Below are 20,645 nucleotides of genomic sequence, written 5' to 3'. Positions count from 1 at the left end.
AAGTAGAGTTGGACATTCAGACAGAGCTGATAGACGAGACCACTCAGGTGATCCAGAAGATCAGACAGAGAATTGAGACTGCCCAGAGCAGACAGAAGAATTATGCTGACACACGCCGTAGGCCATTGGAATTTCAAGTAGGAGATTCAGTTTTCCTCAAGGTCGCTCCTATGAAGGGAGTGATGAGATTTGGCAAGAAGGGCAAATTAAGTCCTCATTATGTAGGACCTTACCTGATCACAGAAAGAATTGGGAAAGTAGCTTACAAGCTGGATTTACCACAGGACATGTCAGCAATACATAATGTATTTCATGTCTCTCTGCTAAAGAAGTATCTCCACGACCCTAGCCAAGTGATTCAGCCTCAGTCAGTGCAGATCCAAGAGGATCTTAGTTATGAGAGCAGACCTACACAGATAGTGGACAGAGCAGTCAAGAGACTAAGAAATAAAGAAGTGCCACTAGTGAAGGTTATCTGGCAGAACCAGAAGCACGAGGAAGTCACTTGGGAGCGGGAGGACAGTATGAGACAGAAGTATCCAGAGCTATTCTAAGTTCGAGGACGAACTTTTTATAAGGTATGGGGAGTTGTAACGACCCAATTTTCCATATTTCAAGTTCCAAATATCCATAAAAATATTTGGAAATACTTTTAAAATATTCTAGAGATTTTTAGGAATTTTTAGAGTATTTTTATGTAATTTTTGGAGTTCGTTTGGTATTTTTACCGAGAGGAGAAAGTTAAAAAAAAAAAGTTATAGAAGCTAGGTTTCGAACCCAGCTCCTCGGACCCAAGCACAACCGACTCGACCAATCGAGCTAAGCTCGTTTTGTTAACTAAATATGGGAATAAATTTATTTAAGGTATAGTTTCGATTTAAACCCTAGTATAAGAAAAGAAAATTAGGTTTTGGGATTTCGGAAAATCAGAATTTCCTCTCAAAAATCCTTTCTCTTCTCACACGACGACGCCGACTCCTGCTCGGGCGAAAACTGCAGCCTCTCCTAGGGTTTCCTCCCTCCGACGGCCGGTGAAGTTTTCTCTCCGGCGAACCCTCGCGGATCCGAGCTTCCCTCGTGGAGGAGGGTCTGTGGGCACAAGGGAGGTTGAAGCTCCGAGCAAACCGGAACCCTAGAGTTCTTCCCGTCGGTTGTAAGTCCAAGCAAATCACGGTGAGTTGCTACTCACCTGCAGTAGGATAGCTCCGAGATTTGTTTTCCTTGCTGCCGTGATTTAAGGATTTTGGTTTTATGCTATTGCCGTGAGTTTGATTTTTGAAGCATGCTGTGAAATCGCTTGTGTGTTTGCTGCCGTGTACTTCAAAGAAGGGAAATAATTGTATGAACTAGGCATTTTTGTTCCTTTAGATATAGGGCAGTTGACATTGAACAGGGGAAGAGTTGTAGTTTCGGGTTGCTTGTGTTGGTTGCTGCCATGTTGTTCCCTTTTTGATTAGGGTTCTGTTTAATTGAAGTTTAGTAGCATGCATTCTTGGTTTTCTTTCTTTTAAATTCTGTGGCAGCTAGAATTAGTATCCTGTTGCTAGATATGGGTTTTGATTTTGGAACGAAACAAGCTTTATATAGGTTCCAAGTTTCCAACAGGTTTAGTGGAAGAATTCAGCAAGCTTGATTCAAGTATCCTGTTGATGATGGAATGAAACCGTAGTTGATGTTGCTAGTATCCTGTTCCAAGTGTTCTGTTGCAAGAATTCTGCAAGCTTGATTCCTTTATATTGCAATTTATTGTGCAGAATGGTTGCTAGGGATTTAGCTGAGTAGTTAGTGAACATCGAGTTTAAGTAGAAGCAATATCCATTTTTCTCTAGCTCATTAGGCATGATTTTGGTATAGAATTCAGCCTAGTTTTCTTAGGTGCATATATGCCTCAATAGTTTCCTCTCGAGGTAGGAATGTTTACAGAATGAATAGAATGATTAAGCATTGTAGAACAGAATCTTGTTAAGCATTGTAGTGTAGAATTTTGTACCATTCACAGTGCAGATTTGTATTAGTCTTATATGCTGATTTTCTAGTTTTCATTTGCTATTATTGAGTATGTGCAGTTTTTAATTGCTATGAGTTGAGCATGATCAGTTTTCTTTATTACTAGATACACATGAGTAGTTTCTTTAGTTTTTATTTGCTATTTTAATAAGCATGAACAACCATGTATTCTAGTGGGAAAATAAGAGTTTTATCAAATTATTTTAGAAGCATTAACAAGTAAAAAGAAAGAAAAATAAAAGAAAGAAAAGGCCAAGGCCTTAAGTAAATCCCAAAGTCAAGACTTTAGGTATTTTGACACACAAGATGCTATTAAAATGCCAAGGCATTTAAAGAAGAAGTAATTAAGTTAATAAGTATTTTACTTTTAAGAAGAGGCTAGTATCCGACTTCCAAGGTTGCCGTTAAACAAATCCATGTGTTCAATTCCAAGGTCTTGGCCCTGGTAGACCAAGGTCTGCTCTTTTAGGATTGGCGGCTCGCTACCCCAACCTATTAGGGAACGCGCATAAAATGGTACTATGCCTGGGCCCAAGAGAAGTTGTTTATTATTTTCAAGTATTAAAGTATAAATTTTAAACAAGTGAAATAAAAGAATAAGTTTAGAGTAAATGAAGTAAGTTTCACTTTGTTTTAAAGATCAGCAAGTTTAGCTTTCTTTTATACTAGCAGCTTTTACATGTTTAGTTTCTTACATGTTACTTATTTGCTAGTTGATGAGCATGTTTAGCTTTATATGTTAGCTTTTCAGTTAGTTGATTTCTTTGCTATTTATGAGCATGAGTAGCTTTACATGTTAGCATTCAGTTTTAGCATGTTTTTATTTATATACATGCATATCGAGATTTTGTGAGTTAGATAGCGCTCACTAAGCATTTTGCTTATAGTCTGCATTTCTCCTACTGCAGATAAAAGATAAAGGAAGAGGAAAAGTATAAGAAGGAAGGCGACAAGGAGATGCTATGACGGTGTGTGATGCCAGGACTATGGAGAGATCTTGGGACTTAGCTTAAAAATAATTATTAAGATTGCTTCCGTCGAATTGTTAAGAGAGTTTAGAACTTGTATATGCTATTTTCATTGGAGTGTTTTTATCATGCATTGATAGAGTTATCTCTTTCAGTATTTTGATTCTTTTTCATATATATAAACTGCGTGGTTATCTTATATATGTTCCAGCCGCCTGTGGCTGATGTATACAGTGTTTGTATATCAGTTTAAGGTCACCGGTACATGGGAGATTCTGCCGAAATTTTTCGGTAGGGTTTCCATGTGGTTTTTAATCACACCGGTTAAGTAGAGTTAGTGGTTAAGTAACAGTCACCCTTAGGTAGTAGTAGCAGTAAGAAGGGTGGTCGTTACATAAATTATGTATGACATGTGCATAATTAAACTAATACCAAATACACGGAGGCAAAACCCTAGCTTTGATACCAATTGTTGGTTGCTACTCGGAAAACCTAATGGTTCCATTGTACAAAAATTTTGTACAAAGGTCTGAACCTTTTTCTAGCTACCATGTGTTCTTTTAAATTAAACTTGGATCGCCTGCGGATCTTAACACGTTTGATCCAAAGTTTAATCTATTTGTTCTTTTAGGTTTTGACTTGGATCTCCTGCGGAACTTAACACTTTCGATCCAAATCACCTAGGTTATTAATTCTATTAAATATTAATTTTCAAAATTGGCTTCCAGTACTGACGTGGCGAGGCACATGGCCTTCTTGGATATGGGAGCAACCACCACTGACTAGACAAAGCCTTTTAAGGAAAACTAATATTTAATTTCCTTAAATAACTTTAGGTCAACCGAAAAGAACAATCAAATCACAAGGAAAAGAAAAACAAAAGAACACAACATCGAAAACAAATTCAAAATACTAGAATCGTGTGCCTCTTGTATTTGGTATTTTTACATGAAGATAAAACTAGTATGATGCGGAAATAAAATACTAGTATACTTTTTCTTTTGTAAAAAAAAAACCTCTAGGTCTTCTACCGTATTCCTCTTCTAACCTCGGACGTTGTGTGGGCAACGATCTTCCGAGATGAGAACCACCAAGCACCTTCTTCTTCCTTGCAAGTTTTGGCCATCAAAACTTCTCCTAGGATGAAGAGGTTTGGCCACCACCACCATGCTCCAAGGGATGCTAGAAACAAAGCTTTCTTTCTCTCCTTCTTCTTCTTCTTCTCTAAACTTGATCCGACCACCATATGAATCTCCACAAGAAGGATGAGGTTCGGCCATCAAAGAGAAGAGAGGAGGAGAGGATGGCCGACCACACCAAGGAAGAAAAAGAGGGAGAAAATAGAATAGAGTTCTTGTTATGAAGGCACCTCTACCCCCTCTTTTATAATCCTTGGTCTTGGCAAATAAGGAAATTTTAATAAAAACTTCCTTAATTCCTTTGCCATGAAAAATAAATTTAATTGATATAAAATCAATTTCTCTTTTATTAATCAACATGGCCGACCACAATAATCTAAGCAAAGGAATTTTAATTCAATCAAGAATTAAAACCTTCCTAATTTGTTTCCGGAAATTTTAAAAATAAAATTTCTCTAATAATTTTTATCCCTTCATGATTGGTTTATAAAAAGGAAATTTAATAAATTAAAATCCTTCTTTTAAACATGTGGATAAAAAGAAAGTTATCTCTGAAAATTAAAATCTCTTTTAATCTACAAATAAGGAAAGATATCAAATCTTTTCTTAATCTTTTGTAGAAACTTATAAAAGAGAATATTTAATTTTTAAACTCTCTTTTAAATCATGAACATGGTTAAAAAGGAAAGTTTTTTTAAAATTTAAAATCCACCTTTTAATCAACAAATAAGGAAAGATTTCAAATTTTAAACTCTCTTTTAAACATGTAGATGATTTATAAATAAGGAAAGTTTTTACCAAAAATTAAAACCATCCTTTTAATCTACAAATAAGAGATTAATATCTTTTCTAAATCTTTTGTAGAAAACTATAAAAGGAAATTTTTAATTTTTAAACTCTCTTTTAAAACATCCACAAAAGAAATAATTTTAATAAAAATCCTTTTAAATATTTTAGTGGCCGACCACCTAAGCTTGGGACCCAAGCTTTGGCCGACCACCAACTTGGCTCAACCATTTGGTCTTGGCCGGCCCTAGCTTGGGTTCCAAGCTAGCTTGGTCGGCCCCATTGGATGGGTAAGAAGGTGGGTATGTGGTGGGTATAAATCTCTATATACAAGAGGCTACGATAGGGACCGAGAGGAGGAATTGGTTTTGGTCTCCCGATAAAATTAAGCATCCCGTGTTCGCCCCGAACACACAACTTAATTTTATCAATAATAATTCATTCCAGTAGAGAACTATTATTGAACTTCCGCACCAATCCCAAATTACATTTTTGGGCTCCTTCTTATTATGAGTGTGTTAGTCTCCCTGTGTTTAAGATGTCGAATGTACACTAATTAAGTGAGTTACTGACAACTCATTTAATTAATATCTTAGTCCAAGAGTAGTACCACTCAACCTTATCGTCATGTCGGACTAAGTCCACCTGCAGGGTTTAACATGACAATCCTTATGAGCTCATCTTGGGGACATTCTCAACCTAGATTACTAGGACACAGTTTCCTTCTATAATCAACAACACACACTATAAGTGATATCATTTCCCAACTTATCGGTCTTATTGATTTATCGAACTAAATCTCACCCATTGATAAATTAAAGAAATAAATATCAAATATATGTGCTTGTTATTATATTAGGATTAAGAGCACACACTTCCATAATAACTGAGGTCTTTGTTCCTTTATAAAGTCAGTATAAAAGAAACGACCTCTAATGGTCCTACTCAATACACTCTAAGTGTACTAGTGTAATTATATAGTTAAGATAAACTAATATCTAATTACACTACGACCTTCCAATGGTTTGTTCATTTCCATCTTGGTCGTGAGCTACTGTTTATAATTTATAAGGTACTGATAACATGATCCTCTGTGTGTGACACCACACACCATGTTATCTACAATATAAATTAATTGAACAACTACATTTATCATAAATATAGACATTTGACCAATGTGATTCTTATTTCTAGATAAATGTTTATACCAAAAGCTAGGCTTTTAGTATACATCCTAACAGATCATCATATAGAAACCTAAGTCAAATAGTTCTAATTTTCAAAATTGAATCTAAGACTATAGAAGAAGCCCTACCTGACCCGGACTGGATAATTGTAATGCAAGAGGAAAATCAAGTATGGGATTCAAAATAGAATATTAATTAATAAATTTTATAATAAAATCCCTTATGAAATATATTACAATAAAATACCTAATCTAAATTATCTAAAAGTTTTTAGATGTAAAGTACACATATTAAACACTAGAGACTATTTAGGTAAATTTACATATAAATCTTCAACTGTCATCTTCTTAGAGTATTTGACAACCAGTAGGGCTTATAGGGTTTATAACAAAAAATGTCCTAAAAGTTAAAGAGACAACCAATATAATTTTTGATGAAGAAAACAACATACCTGACTTAATAAAAAAAATAATCAAATTATAAGAAATACAGAAGAATGAAATTAGACTTGAACCAAGTAAATCACAAGAATCAATTATTAACTCCAACATAAGACCTTCTAGAATAAGTTCCAATCACCCATCTGACCAAATTTTGGATGATCCAACCCTAGGAGTTTGAACTCGATCATCATATAGAAACCTAAGTCAAATAGCTCTAATTTTCAAAATTGAATCTAAGATTATAGAAGAAGCCTACTTGACCCGGACTGGATAATTGTAATGCAAGAGGAAAATCAAGTCTGGGAACTTGTACCTAAACCCACAAGTAAATCCATAATTGACATTAATTGGGTATTTAGAAATAAACTAAATGATAAAGGTGAAATAGTAAAAAATAAGGCTAGACTAGTAGCAAAAGGGTTCAACCAAGTAGACATGTTAGATTATGATGAAACCTATGCACCTATAGCCAGACTTGAATCTATCAGGATGCTGCTAGCCTATGCAGTACATAAAGAATTCAAGTTATACCAAATGAACATAAAGTTTGCATTTCTGAATGGATTCATCAAAGAAGAAGTATATGTAAATCAACTCCCAGGATTTGAAGACTTAAACCACCCAAGCTATATCCTTATATTAAAGAAAACTTTATATAGACTAAAACAAACACCTAGGGCTTGGTATAAACGCCTATCAACATACCTAGTATTTAAGGGATTTAACCAAGATCAAATAGATCAAAATTTATTTGTTAAAGCCTTAGAAAAAAGATATTTTTATAGCTCAAATTTATGTAGATGGCATAATTTTTGGCTCAACCAACACTAAATTTTTAAAATAATTCATTAAATTAATGAAAAATAAATTTGAAATGAGCCTAGTACGAGAACTCAATTTTTACTTAGGATTACAAATAAAACAAACAAAAGAAGGAATTTATGTTTTTCAAACAAAATATGCCAAAGAATTAATTAAGAAATTTAGAATGCAAAATTCTAAAAATATTAATACTCCAATAGCAACCAATGTTAAAATTAATTCTGACTTAGAAGGAAAACCAGTAGATTTAAAATATTATAGAAGTGCAATAGGAAATTTACTATACCTAACTGCAAGTCGACCTAATATTTTATTTGTAGTAGGTATGTGTGCTAGGTATCAATCTTGTGCAAAAGAATCATACTTAACTAATATAAAAAGGATACTTAGATACATTAAGGGGACCCTAAGTATAGAACTTTGGTACCTTATGACTAATACATTTGATTTAACTGGGTACTTTGACTCAGATTATGCTGAGTGCAAATTAGATAGAAAAAGTACAAGTAAAAGCTGCTAACTGTTAGGACCGATGATCGCGGCTAGAGAGGGGGGGTGTGAATAGACGCCCCAAATTCTTTCGTTTCTTCCTACGATTAGGGTTAGTGCAGCGGAAATAACTAAATAGAAACGTAAAAAGGAAAGATCAAACCTCAAACTCGAACTCGACGATGTAACGAGGTTCGGAGATGAAACTCCTACTCCTCGGCGTGTCTATAAGGTGGACGAGCCCTATCAATCCGTCGGTGGATGAGTCCCCGGAGAACCGGCTAATATAAACTCCTTGTGGGTGGAGAAACCTCGCCACAATAGCTTGCAACAGCAATATGGAAATACAAAGAAGAGCAAGAACAAAATACACAATGAATGTACAAATACTCGCTTGCCTTCTCGTCGACTGAAGTCCCGGATGAAGCACCAACTTCACGGACGAATGCCAACAAGCAACTCAGTCAAAGAAGCTCCCCCGAAGCTTCGGAGCTCAGCAAAGCTCAAGCACAGCTTTCAGAAGAACATCAGCTCGAGGAGGAAGAAGAAGAGTAGGTGCCACTGTAGCCCTTGAACTCCTTTTATAACCTGCACTCACCTGCGAAGAACAGAAGACAGAAGACTAGCCGTTGTGAGCCAACGGCTAGGGCTGGACCGATCAGAACATCTCCTGATCGGTCCAGGAAGACCCTGATCGGTCCTGGGGACCGATCAGAGCTTCCTCTGATCGGTCCAGGGACCGATCAACATGCTTTTCTCCCGAACTTCTTGCCTTCTGATCGTTGTTTCCTGATCGGTCTACAGACCGATCAGATAACACTCAGTAGGCTACTGTTTGGTTACTGATCGGTCACCAGACCGATCCAGATACCCAGTGTATCACTGGATCGATCCACTGATCGATCCAGAGCTTGGTTTTTGCCCAAACCAAGTCCCAAACCTTCCAAACCAACATCCGGTCAACCTTGACCTGTTGGTACATCATGCTTAGCATCCGGTCACTCCCTTGACCTGCTAAGTCTCCCCACCAAGTGTCCGGTCAATCCCTTTGACCCACTTGGACTTTTCTCTTCGTGTCAAGTATCCGGTCACTCCCTTGACCTACTTGACCTTCTCAACACCAGATGTTCGATCACCCTTGATCCATCTGGATTTTCCCTTGCCCGGCTTCACTCACCAGGACTTTCACCTAGCTTCACTCACTAGGGTTTTCACCTGGCTTCACTCACCAGGATTTCCAATCTGCCCGGCTTCACTCACCAGGACTTTCCAACTGCCTGACTTCACTCACCAGGACTTTCCCACTGCCTGGCTTCACTCACCAGGACTTATCCGTCTGCCTAGCTTCACTCACCAGGACTTTCCACATCCGGTCCAGAGAACGAGCTCCCGAGCCCTCTCTGACCACAGTCCAGAGAACGAGCTACCGAGCCCTCTCTGACTTCCATCCGGTCCAGAGACCGAGCTCCCGAGCCCTCTCTGACCACAGTCCGGAGAACGAGCTACCGAGCCCTCTCCAACTTCCCATGTGCCAAGCTTCCATACTTGGACTTCTCCGTACCAAGTCTCCATACTTGGACTTTTCCCGTGCCAAGTTCCCTGCTTGGACTTTTCACCATGCCAAACTCCCTGCTTGGACTTTTCCTGTGCCAAGCTCCCTGCTTGGACTTTTCCGAGTCAGGTCAACTCACCTCGGGTCAACCTTGACCACGGGTTGCACCCACAATCTCCCAAGCTTGTTCTCGTCAAACATCAAAATACAACTCGAGTCAAGTCAACTCGAGTCTGGTCAACCAGGTCAACCTTGACCTAAGGTTGCACCAACAATCTCCCATCATGTTCTCGTCAAACATCAAAATACAACTCGAGTCAGGTCAACTCGAGTCGGGTCAACCAGGTCAACCTTGACCTAAGGTTGCACCAACACTAACTTCTAGGTCAGTGCCTAGTAAGCTGGTCCAATAGAAAGTAACACTATGTTGTCTTATCCACTACTGAAGCAGAATACATAGTCATGGGGGAATGTGCATCTCAACTATTATGGATAATGCACACTTTAAGAGACTATCAATTAAAATATAAAACTATAAAAATATCAATTGATAACATAAGTTCAATCAATCTAACTAAAAATCCAATACACCACTCAAAGACTAAACACATAGAGGTTAAGCACCACTTTGTAAGGGATCATGTAACTACGAGAGATATTATTCTTGACTATATTTAGTCCAAGTCAAACCTAGCAGATATTTTCACAAAATCCTTACTTGAACTTGAGTTTAGTACACTTAGAATATAAATAGGTATACACTTAGTAGAATAGATTCTAAAACTTTCAAAATCATTCCTTTTATAGTATTACTTTTTCAAAAGTTATAATTTTTTTTTTCAAAATTAGCTTGGTTTTAAAATTCTAGGATAAATTGTTTTATTCAAAATTCCTAATTTTACTAGTATTTTTAAAGAATTGGATGTAGCCTAGGTATCTACCCCCTAGAAAGCATGTGTCCATAGGTTTTAACTAGAGCATCCACAAACATACTAGGAATACCTTGCTTGTATATGAAAAATATTTAGAATGGAGTGAGATGCATAGGCTACTACTTGGACTTCAAAATACTTATGTTTGTGTATCAACATAAGTTTAGCCAATAAATATCAAGTCAAATTGATCAAGTTAGTTAATTCTGTTTAGTCGAAACTAACTGGATCAAATAATTAACTAGATTAACCAAGTGAACTCTATTACCTTATGGTAAATAGTCAGTAGCTAAAGGTTAGACATTTATTCTAAGGAAAGTAGATAAATATTTTAAAGTCGTCCTTTAAAAATTCTTTTTACTTTACATGCTTGGACTCTAAGATAAGAAACAGGAACTTCCCCTTCAAACTTAAAAATACTCACCTAAAACTTTGGTATTAAAAGGGGAGATTGAAGTTTTTGTCTCTCTAAAATTATTTTTTGATATATGTCAAAGGGGGAGGAATAATAGAAGTTAAGTTAAATAAAAACTAAACTAAGTTTTCAAATCTAAAGTACTAAACTAAGTTTTATCAAACTCTATTTCAAAGCTAAATACTTAAATAAAGTTTTTATAACTAAACTAAGTTTTCAAATCTAAAGTACTTAACTAAGTTTTATCAAACTCTTTTTCAAAGATAAGTACTTAAATAAAATTTTTATAAAAAATCTTTTTAAGCAAATACTTAAAGTTTTCATAATCGTTTTAAAAGATAAGTACTTAAATTGTTAAAGAAATTTTAAAAGCTAAGTACTTAAACTATTAAAGAACTTTTTTTAAAAATCTAAGTACTTAAATTGTTAAAAGAAATCATTTTAAAAGCTAAGAACTTAATTAAATTGTTTAACTAAAATGTTAAAGACAAAGTATTTAACTTAGCTTCTTTCTTAACTGAGTTAATATAGAAATCCTTTTCAGTACTTAACAAAGTTTCTTCAAAACCAAGAAAGTAAATAAGTTTTAAAAGGCAAACAAGATGTTATATTTCAGGGGGAGTTTTTTAATTCTTAGCTTTATTTCAAACTTAGAAACTTGTGTTTTTGAAAAAGTTTCAATACAAAATTACTTCTCATTTATTTATTTTTAACTTAACTTTGAATTGTATTGTTATAATTAAAAAGGGGAGATTGTTGGTGCAGAAAGCACCAGATGATCGAACTTAAGTTTTGATTATGGCAAAGGGTTCAAAGTTAAGTTATCTTGTTGTTTAACAAGCTGAACTAAGTGTACAGGAAAGTCCTAAGTGATCTTAGGCAAAGAAAAGTCCTAGTTGAGGCTAAGCAGGTGGAAAGTCCTAATTGTGGTTAGGCACGAAGTCCTGATCCAGGGGATTGAGTGAAGTCTTGGCGGGTTGAGCACTTTAGGCGAAACCCTAGAGTCGGGGACTCTAGGTGAAAATCCTGGTGGTCGTAAACCAGATGGAAGTCTGGATGGATCGTAGTTTGGACGTTTAGCATGAAGACCTGAAGTCTCGGACGCTGAGCAAAAGTCCAGACGATCTGGAGAACTGGTCTGTCAAAAGGTAAACTCTCCTGAGAGGAGTAGGTGAGGATGCGTTTCTCAAAGAGGGAATAGTAGGCGTTAGTTCGAACTAGGGTGGGTTTTTAGAAAATCCGAAAGTCAGAACCGGACAGTCTGAAGGTTATCAAAAGTTATTCTTTTATTGCTCTATTGTTTGCTATTTGTCTAACTCTATTTTGTAAGAAGACTAATATTTTTACAGGTCAGATGGTGCCTTGTTCGATCAACCGAACGTCTAGATCGGTTGACCGGACCCTCAAACAAAAGGATTAGATTTTCAACCAGTTGATCGGGTTCAAATAAGGGATTGATCGATTGAACCGTGGGTTCAGTCGACCGAACGGTGCATAGGCGTCGACATGGTCAGGCCGAGTTGATCAGATTAGATAAACCAATAAGGAAAGAGGGATCGGTCGATCGAACGACAGGATCGCCGAGCAGGTTCAGCAAGTTTGGTTGACCGAACACCTGGATCGATCGACCGATCACCGTCGAGTCAAACCTGATCCCCAGATCAGTGGATCTGGATTAGGTCAAGCTTGGCTATAAAAGGGGGCCTCGACCAGCACTTCGGAACAACTGATACTGAACGACTTTTGCTCTCTTGTGCGTTGCTCCAACGCTACTCCGACAATTGACAAACAATTGCTAATCCTTTGTTGTCAGTAAACTTTATTGTTAATTCCAAACCTGTACTTGCCATCTTTTGTAAAGATTTCTCAAGCTTATAGTGATTGTCCAATGAAAGTGATCAATGATAGTGGGCCTTAGAGTAGGAGTCGTCATAGGCTCCAAACCAAGTAAAAGAAACGTGGTAGTGATTGCTTTGTTTTCTTTCTTTCTTTCCTATCTCTATTATGCTGAATTTTACTTGAACATTTTTAAATGAACATAAAAGTCATGAGCGCTATTCCCCCCTCTAGCGTATTGATCCTACACTTTGAACCTAGTATTTGGGAGGCTTCAACTCGATGATCTAAGGTCGGATTCCAGTTCTCTATCTCTCTATTAGCAAGGATTAATCCAAAGATCACTCATCGACACTCGCTAAGTTTCCTTTTTCTTATTTTCTTGATTTGGATGTGGAGATTAGTGTATTTTATCTTTGAGATCAATTTTCCTCTTGTTATGGAGTAGATCTTCTGTTCTAGTGACTAGGGAGTAGATGTGAATGTGGATTTGATGTAAAACTCTTGGATTATGCCAATACCCTATTCAAATGATGCTTTTATTCTTGTTCTTATTAGATCTAATGTGCATGTGTGATTTTGTGCTTATTTCTCATGTTAGATTTACTGGATGTGTGTGGATTGTTATCTTTGTATAGATTGATGTCTAGATTGTATGATCGGGGGTCCTAGTGACAGAGATTCCCTCTTAATCGGACATCTAGAATTGATTTAGATGAACAAAGACAATTCTCCTATAAGGGAGATCTTAACTGCTCTTAATGGGGTTTCCCTAATCCCATCTACCTAGATGATGTGAGTGATGTAGGATTGTATGATCGAGGGATCCTAATGATAGGGATTTCCCTTTAACCGGACTTCTTAAGCTACCATCTTCATTTGGGTGCATTGGATGACAATAGGAATAGCACTCCGACACATAGCCACGGATTAATGTTGGTACATTGGTTAGGCTTCTCACACATATAAGAGTTGATGGTAAGAATGGGTGAGTCCAAGTACATTAAGTTCCTTCATTTTGAAATCAAAACCCCTAGAACTTTTTACTAAGCAAGACTTCCTCAATCTTCTTATTTCTAGTTTGCTTTCCTTTATTTGTGTTCTTTACTTTTATGCAAGAAACCATTTTCCAAGGTTCATTAGTTTAGCTAATTCAAGGTGTAAGTCTTTAGGTGTTCCCAATCCCTGTGAGATTGGTATTTTTATTACTAACGACGTAGTTGTGCACTTGCGGCTTTGTAACAAAAATCTGATCTCTTTGATATTTTTTATCGCTTTCAATAGCATGTTGAGTGTTATTTTGATCATAATATACTCTCCCTTCATTCTAATTGGGGAGGAGAATATCAAGCATTTCATAGTCATCTTACTTCCTCTGGCATCCTCTATCTAGTCTCTTGTCCCCATACTACTGAATAAAATGGATCTGTCGAGAGAAAACATTGTCATGTAGTTGAAAATGCCTTAGCTCTTTTTAATTATGCCTCAGTTCCACTTAAATTTTGGGATGATACCATCCAAATCACGGTCTATCTTATCAATTCTTTACCCACTCTACTACTTCAAAACAAGTGTCTATTGGAAAGACTTTATAATCACCCTCTACATTACTCTTTCTTTCATATTTTTGGTTGTACATGTTATCCTTGGTTACAACCTTACTCTAAACACAAGTTAAATCCTCGCTCTTAATAATGTGTTTTCCTTTATTATAATAATTTGCATCATGAGTATCGTTACCTCCATATTTTGACCTGATAGATATATATTTCTAGATATATTACTTTTGATGAATCTCTTTTTCCATTTGCAGTTGCTACCTTAGATCTTCCTTCAGATAATCAAGGAACATTTTTAATATCACCAAGTAATATACTAGAATCCACATAAATTACTTTATCAAGACATATTGAAAGTGCAAGGGATGATATCTTGGGTCATGCTCCATCTCCATAAATTCTTATAGACTCAGCGGCTAGTGGTGATCCGCTCTCTAATTTTGATTCTGATCAGTCTGACCACTTATCTCTGAGTAGCTCTAATGATAATATTCCTTGGTGAATGCTTCCTCTAAGCAATATTTATGAATGATGTCAACCAATTTCCACTCGTTATCCTCTTCCATGTACTCTTACTACTTCTTCAAATTTTGTTGAACCTTTTAATTTTACGTAGACAATTAAAGATCCAAATTAGTATGCTGTGATAACTATAGTCTATTAGTTTCTACCTCATGAAACAATTAAGAATGGGAACTTGCATACAAAATTGAAGTCTTCCTCCGGACTAACATATTTCATAGTTGGAAATATTCGATCGTAGTTCTTCACACGACAAGGTCTCTTCTCTACCCTGGGCTGAGGATTTGAAATTGATAACTCATTGCATAGATTCTATTGCCTCCCAAGCTTGTGTTGATACTTCTAAAATGGAATGGTCATACACCTACTATAAAAGCAGCTTCTATCTGAAGTTCTTTAACCACAACAATGGAATGGAGTTAGAAAGCAGAACCAAGTGCCAAAGGACTCGTGGGTGGAGGACCTGTTCGAACTCAAAATCCACTTCTTTACGGAGATCGTATTAGCCATTAGTGCTAGAGGCAGAATGTCCTCTTAGGTGATTGGAGCTGCACTATACCCATCGTAGATTATTGAGTTTAGGTAGAGAATCAACGAGAAAGGGAGTTGATGGTATGAGCACTTCATTTATGGAAATAGTGATTTCACTGCCATTAAAAAATGGTTTTATCTCAAGTAAATTCCTTCTGAGGTTACTGAAAGTTGGAAATTTGGTGAGTATTGGCGAAATTGCAAGAAGAAACAAACAAAGCGAATAGGGAAGATGCTTCAGTTCGTGATTTTCTAATCCCTGCTTTTGTGAGGAGTATGATGTATAATATAGACATGATTCTCAGTTTAGTAGAAGAATTCATCTTGCTCTAGTGATGGAGCCACCCTTGACTAGGGTGGGTTCAAGGCCCACCCATTTTTAAAAAATTATAATAAAAATTTTATTTTAACCCCATCGTCATTTTACTTCTGCTCATATTCCCCGTAGTAATTTAATTTCAGTCCTTATTTCTCCTTATTTCATGAATATTTATCAAAAATTTTAATTAAATCTAAATTTCTCCTAATCTGTTGCTTCGCCTCCCAATGCGTATTGCTCTATTTGTCGTACAAGCAGCCAGCGCCGCCACCTTCCTTATCCCTCTTCACATGCGTTTAGCTACGACTTGACTAGCACAACTGTGGCAAACCTTCTCCCTATTATCGTACTATATCTGTGGAGCATTGCTATAGTTTGCAGTTGCTGCCCTCATCCTCGTCGCTACTTAATTTCCTCCCTGACCACTACGACATTACATTCATTGCTATCTACGTTGATCATTGTGTTATTGCTGTTCTCCCTGCCACAAGTGACATTGACTCTGTCCTCGGTCGCAACCATCATCATTGAAATATCAATGCCGACTATTAGTCCCAGGAAATTTTAAATCTTGGTTATGTCCGTGGAGCCACCATTATCATAAATTATGTTCTTGATCGAACAACTCATCTTTTAACATATTCTCATGTTGCAGGCTCTTACAACTTATCTAAAGAGACTCCGTGGCAAGTATCATTTGATGCTTTCTTTGGGCTTTTAATTAAATATTGTCTGAGTAAAAATAATAGCAATCCTCACTTTTACGTTAATGCCAGATTAACTTCCTCTTGGACTATCACTTTATATATGTTCTCGATGATGAGAAGAATGATGTCAATAGAAGAGCTATTGTTTCGAATAGTTTTTGGATACTTATTTTTTAATATTTTTGTGAGAATCAATTTGCTTAGAAGATCACTTCTGATATTTATGTGCAAATAAATAGATTCGAATGATGTAGATAGAAGAGTCATTCAGAAAATTATGAGTAATTTTTCGATACCTATTTCTTAGAATTCATAAGCGAATTAATAGATTTAGAACATCCTCTAAATATCAATAGATTTGATAATTATCAGCTGTATTAGTTTATTTTAATTAATAATTAATTAATTCAAATTACAGTTATCCCTATGAAAATAAACATTAATACCAAATATTAAAAGACGTGATCTGACTGCATGCATGCATGCATGGACCGCGTTAGACAACCTAAACATGTTTGGTGGCTGATTACCACCCTAAAACAAAATGCACGGACTGAACCTGGTCCGGTCCAGAATTAGTCCGAGCCACTTGACTCACTGACCGATTAGTGATTGAAGTGGCATGTCTTGCTTCTGAGAAAGTGAAAAATGGTTGCCCATTCCTCATCTCCTCTTTTCCTTCTAGGTAAACAGTATTATTAAAATACATGAAAATGAAATGTTGTGGGGGTATATTTTGGAAATTAAATGAAAAGCACAGAAAGAAAGATAACAATGAATGAGTTTTCTCTTTTTTTGGTGATGCAGTCATTTCAGCAACAGAGAGAGACCGTAAAAAGACCAGTCAAATTTACTTAACTTGCCACTGATCACGTGGGTTTATTAAGCAGGGGCGCAGCTTAATAAGCCACTCCATTACTGCGATTTGGAGAGAGATAGGGAGAGAGAGGGGTTTATAACAGGATGACAAAGAGAGCTTGATGGCGTCCGCAGGTCTTCTTCTCGGGCTTATCCCCTTAAACCAGGCGAGTTAAGGTCCGTAATGAAGTGAGGGAGATCAGCGATCTGAGCTGAGGTGAGGTGGTGGTGACCGATGGATTTTGACGAGCACGAGGAGACGGAGGAGGAGATGGGCTTGCCGGTGGGGTCTAGCTACGACGCACCGACTCCCAATTCGCCGCCTGGAGGAGGAGGGGATGGAGGGGGAGGCGACGGCGGCGGGGAAGGAGAAGAGGGGATGGGGAGCGGCCGCAGAAAGGCAGGCGGGGGAGGGGGGAGGTACAGGGAGTGTTTGAAGAACCACGCGCTGGGGATCGGAGGGCACGCGGTGGACGGGTGCGGCGAGTTCCTGGCGGCCGGCGAGGAGGGCAGCCTCGACGCCCTCCGGTGCGCCGCCTGCAACTGCCACCGCAATTTCCACCGGCGCGAAGCAGGGGGCACCGGCGGCGGCGTAGTCGGATACTACCACCACCAGTTCTCGCCGTTCTACCGAACGGCGGCGCCGGGGTACCTTCACCACCAGCAGCCCCTGGCAGTGGCGGCGCCGCCGCCGCATCCGCAGCGGCACCACCTGGCGCTGATCCCGTCGACTTCGCGCGGGGATCGGGAGGCGGAGCTGGGGATGGAGGATCCGTACTCCGCCGCGGCGATGATGGGAATGGGGCCGTCGTCGGCAGGGAGCCACGGCGGCGGCCGGAAGCGGTTCCGCACCAAGTTCACGCAGGAGCAGAAGGACAAGATGCTTGCTTTCGCGGAGCGCGTGGGCTGGCGCATCCAGAAGGAGGACGAGGCCGCCGTCCAGCAGCTTTGCGACGAGACCTCCATCAAACGGCATGTCCTCAAGGTCTGGATGCACAACAACAAGCACACCCTCGGTAAGAACAAACCTACTTAATTATCTCATTGTAACACTACCATCGCCATTAATTATAACATCCTCCTCCTCCATCATCATCATCTTCTTCTTCTTCTTCTTCGATTTGTACTAGTAGCCGTGTAGTTCGTTCTAGTGTTCTTAATTAATTATGAAGACTACTATAACTGTTGGATTCATCAGTTAGCTCTCCTCTTTTCTTCTCCATGAGCTGCGGCTCTACTTTGGCTACTTAGTAGACGTGTCCTCCATGCAATGCTCATGCTCATTTTCCTCTCCCAACTCCTCTTCTTCTTCTTATTCTCTATATATGGTTATATTCGACTGGAATTAAATGAAGCCAGAGAGCTAGCCAACAGGGTAAATGCGGTTTAATTTTACTAGCTAGCCAGGCATCATCAATGAACACACTCACAATCAATTTCTTCCTGGTATATGCCCTCGTTTGTGTTATTTACTGGACGGCACGTTGTTTCCATTAACCAACCTATGGTTCAGCATTGATTACTGCCATGTAGCAAAGCAGTCAGCAGACCAAACCTTGTCTCATTAATTAATTTCCTCCACCACCACCACTGCCACCGCCAAGCTTCATATCAGGATTGACTCCCCCCTCCCCCCAATATTCCTCTTCTCTTATTCAATAGTTGAGGAGGGTAGGAAGTTGGTTCCTCGTCATTAATTATACGTCTGCTGCAACCCGACTTGGTTCCTCTTCATTAATTATACGTCTTCTGCAACCCGACTAAAGATGTGGGGTGGCATGGAGCATGGGAATACAATAGCTAAGTGAATGGTGGTAACCGGTTACGCTCTCTGATCAAGTTCAGATTCAGAGATGAAATCAACATAAATTGACAGAACACAATTCCCCAAGCCAGCGTGCATGGACCCGGCTGGTGCCTCTCGCAGCTCCCTCTGCATCATGTGACTCCAGCATATTCATGCACTGCAGTGTTGTCTTCTCGGAGGATTTCATCAATGTATGCAGGATCGTATATTCATCATGTGGACCACCACGTAAAGGGGTGGGTGCAAAGTACTAATGAAGAAGAAGAAGAAGAAGAAGAGGAGTGTGGATGGTGTGATGACTTGGGAAAGTGAAGGGAGAAAGCAAAGGAGTCTGGTGCGTTCCAATTCTACATGTGCAGTGGTGCATGTGGAGGATCGGAATGTGCATGCATTGATGTGTGTGTTGTGTGTATAAAGAGATATATAATGATGGAGAGATATTTGTCTCCTGAGGGAGATCATGAAGTAAAAGATGGAGCTAAGGAGGTAGCTGCATGTGTGTCTCCCGTGAGGAAGGAAGGGAGGTTAATGGTAGGTGGTGGAGGCCCAGAGCTCTTGTTCTTCAACAGTGAAGTGTCTTTGGACCTGTTAACTAATGGAAAATTACTTGTTGCTCTCTCTCTATATATAGCACTATATATATCTTCATGTAATAGATGATCATATCCTTATGAAAAAGTGCACTTGTTCTAAGGAAAGAAGAGCATATAATCCAAATGCACACTCAATTGCGTACGTATACATATTCGTGCTAGTTGGCTTGAGAAAAGCTTGAGTAAGAAAAAAGCCTAACAAGCATAATTGCAAACAAGATTCAATACAACACTCATTGTTTCAAATAATACTTAAGTGAGCTCATTTCAGCTTAACTTGCAACCAACCCTAGTAAAAAGGTATGCATAACTAGCCAATCTTCAACCTTTTTCTCTTTAATGAAATCTCATAATATATTTTGGTGCACATGCAGTGGCATTCCTGTAAGAAGTACATGACCAAGTTATCATCTCCCATATAAATACACACAGCAAATGATTGTTGCTTCAAATACTTAAGTAACAGAATCATCTTTGTTTTTTTTTAAAAAAAAAAAGAGTAAAGTTAGTGGTCTTTTTGATTGGCATCTTCCTCAATGGCAGTCCAACTCCAATAACTGAAACTTCATCAGAACTTGAATCCTTTCTCCCATAATTCACTTTTCATGAGTATGTTGAAACTCAAGCACTATAATTAATATAGATAATAAGCCTTTAATTAAGCCAGTATTAGACAAAGCATATTGCTTCACGAGAAAGCTTCATCCAAAGAGACTTTACATATTCTGAATATTAATGGCTCAGTTGGAAATTATCATGCAATGCCAAATATATATCGGCATATATACACACATTAGTTCCCTGTGTTAGAATTCTTTGAAGTCCCATTGCCGTTGAAAAAGCTGTCTACTTTACAAAGATGAGAGAAGGAAATGAGAGAGAATTTGGCATGGCTAAACAGTGACCCTGTGCCCTTCATTGCTTTAACTTGGGATGGTACAATGTACTTGGAGTAAAAGTGAATTAAAGAGACGTAGAGAGATGAAATGTTCCAATAAAAAGTGATTCAAAGAGATGTAGAGAGAAGGGGTGTGGCAGACTCTTTATTCAGACATATATATACATTTATATTGTAGAACATGTTTTTTTATATACAGGGTTACCGATCAGTGATCAGATTGAGTCGAGCATAGATCACCTAATCATGATTATTATGAGTGATGAGAAACTTAT

At 38.1% G+C, this 20,645-nt stretch overlaps 1 protein-coding gene across 1 annotated transcript; it reads left to right on the top strand.

The window, feature by feature from the left end:
- The first annotated feature begins 17,092 nt into the window (after positions 1–17,092).
- LOC121986246 (zinc-finger homeodomain protein 2-like) lies at positions 17,093–19,618 on the top strand. The gene has a single exon (XM_042540110.1). The coding sequence runs from the start codon at positions 17,308–17,310 to the stop codon at positions 18,106–18,108; it is 801 nt and encodes a 266-aa protein (XP_042396044.1). The 5' UTR covers positions 17,093–17,307; the 3' UTR covers positions 18,109–19,618.
- The last annotated feature ends 1,027 nt before the right edge of the window (positions 19,619–20,645 follow it).

This window comes from Zingiber officinale, chromosome 5B, assembly GCF_018446385.1.
Source record: "Zingiber officinale cultivar Zhangliang chromosome 5B, Zo_v1.1, whole genome shotgun sequence".
In the NCBI taxonomy this organism is placed as follows: domain Eukaryota; kingdom Viridiplantae; phylum Streptophyta; class Magnoliopsida; order Zingiberales; family Zingiberaceae; genus Zingiber; species Zingiber officinale.
The sequence above is the reverse complement of the archived record's forward strand: the minus strand, read 5'-3'. Positions and strand labels throughout refer to the sequence as shown.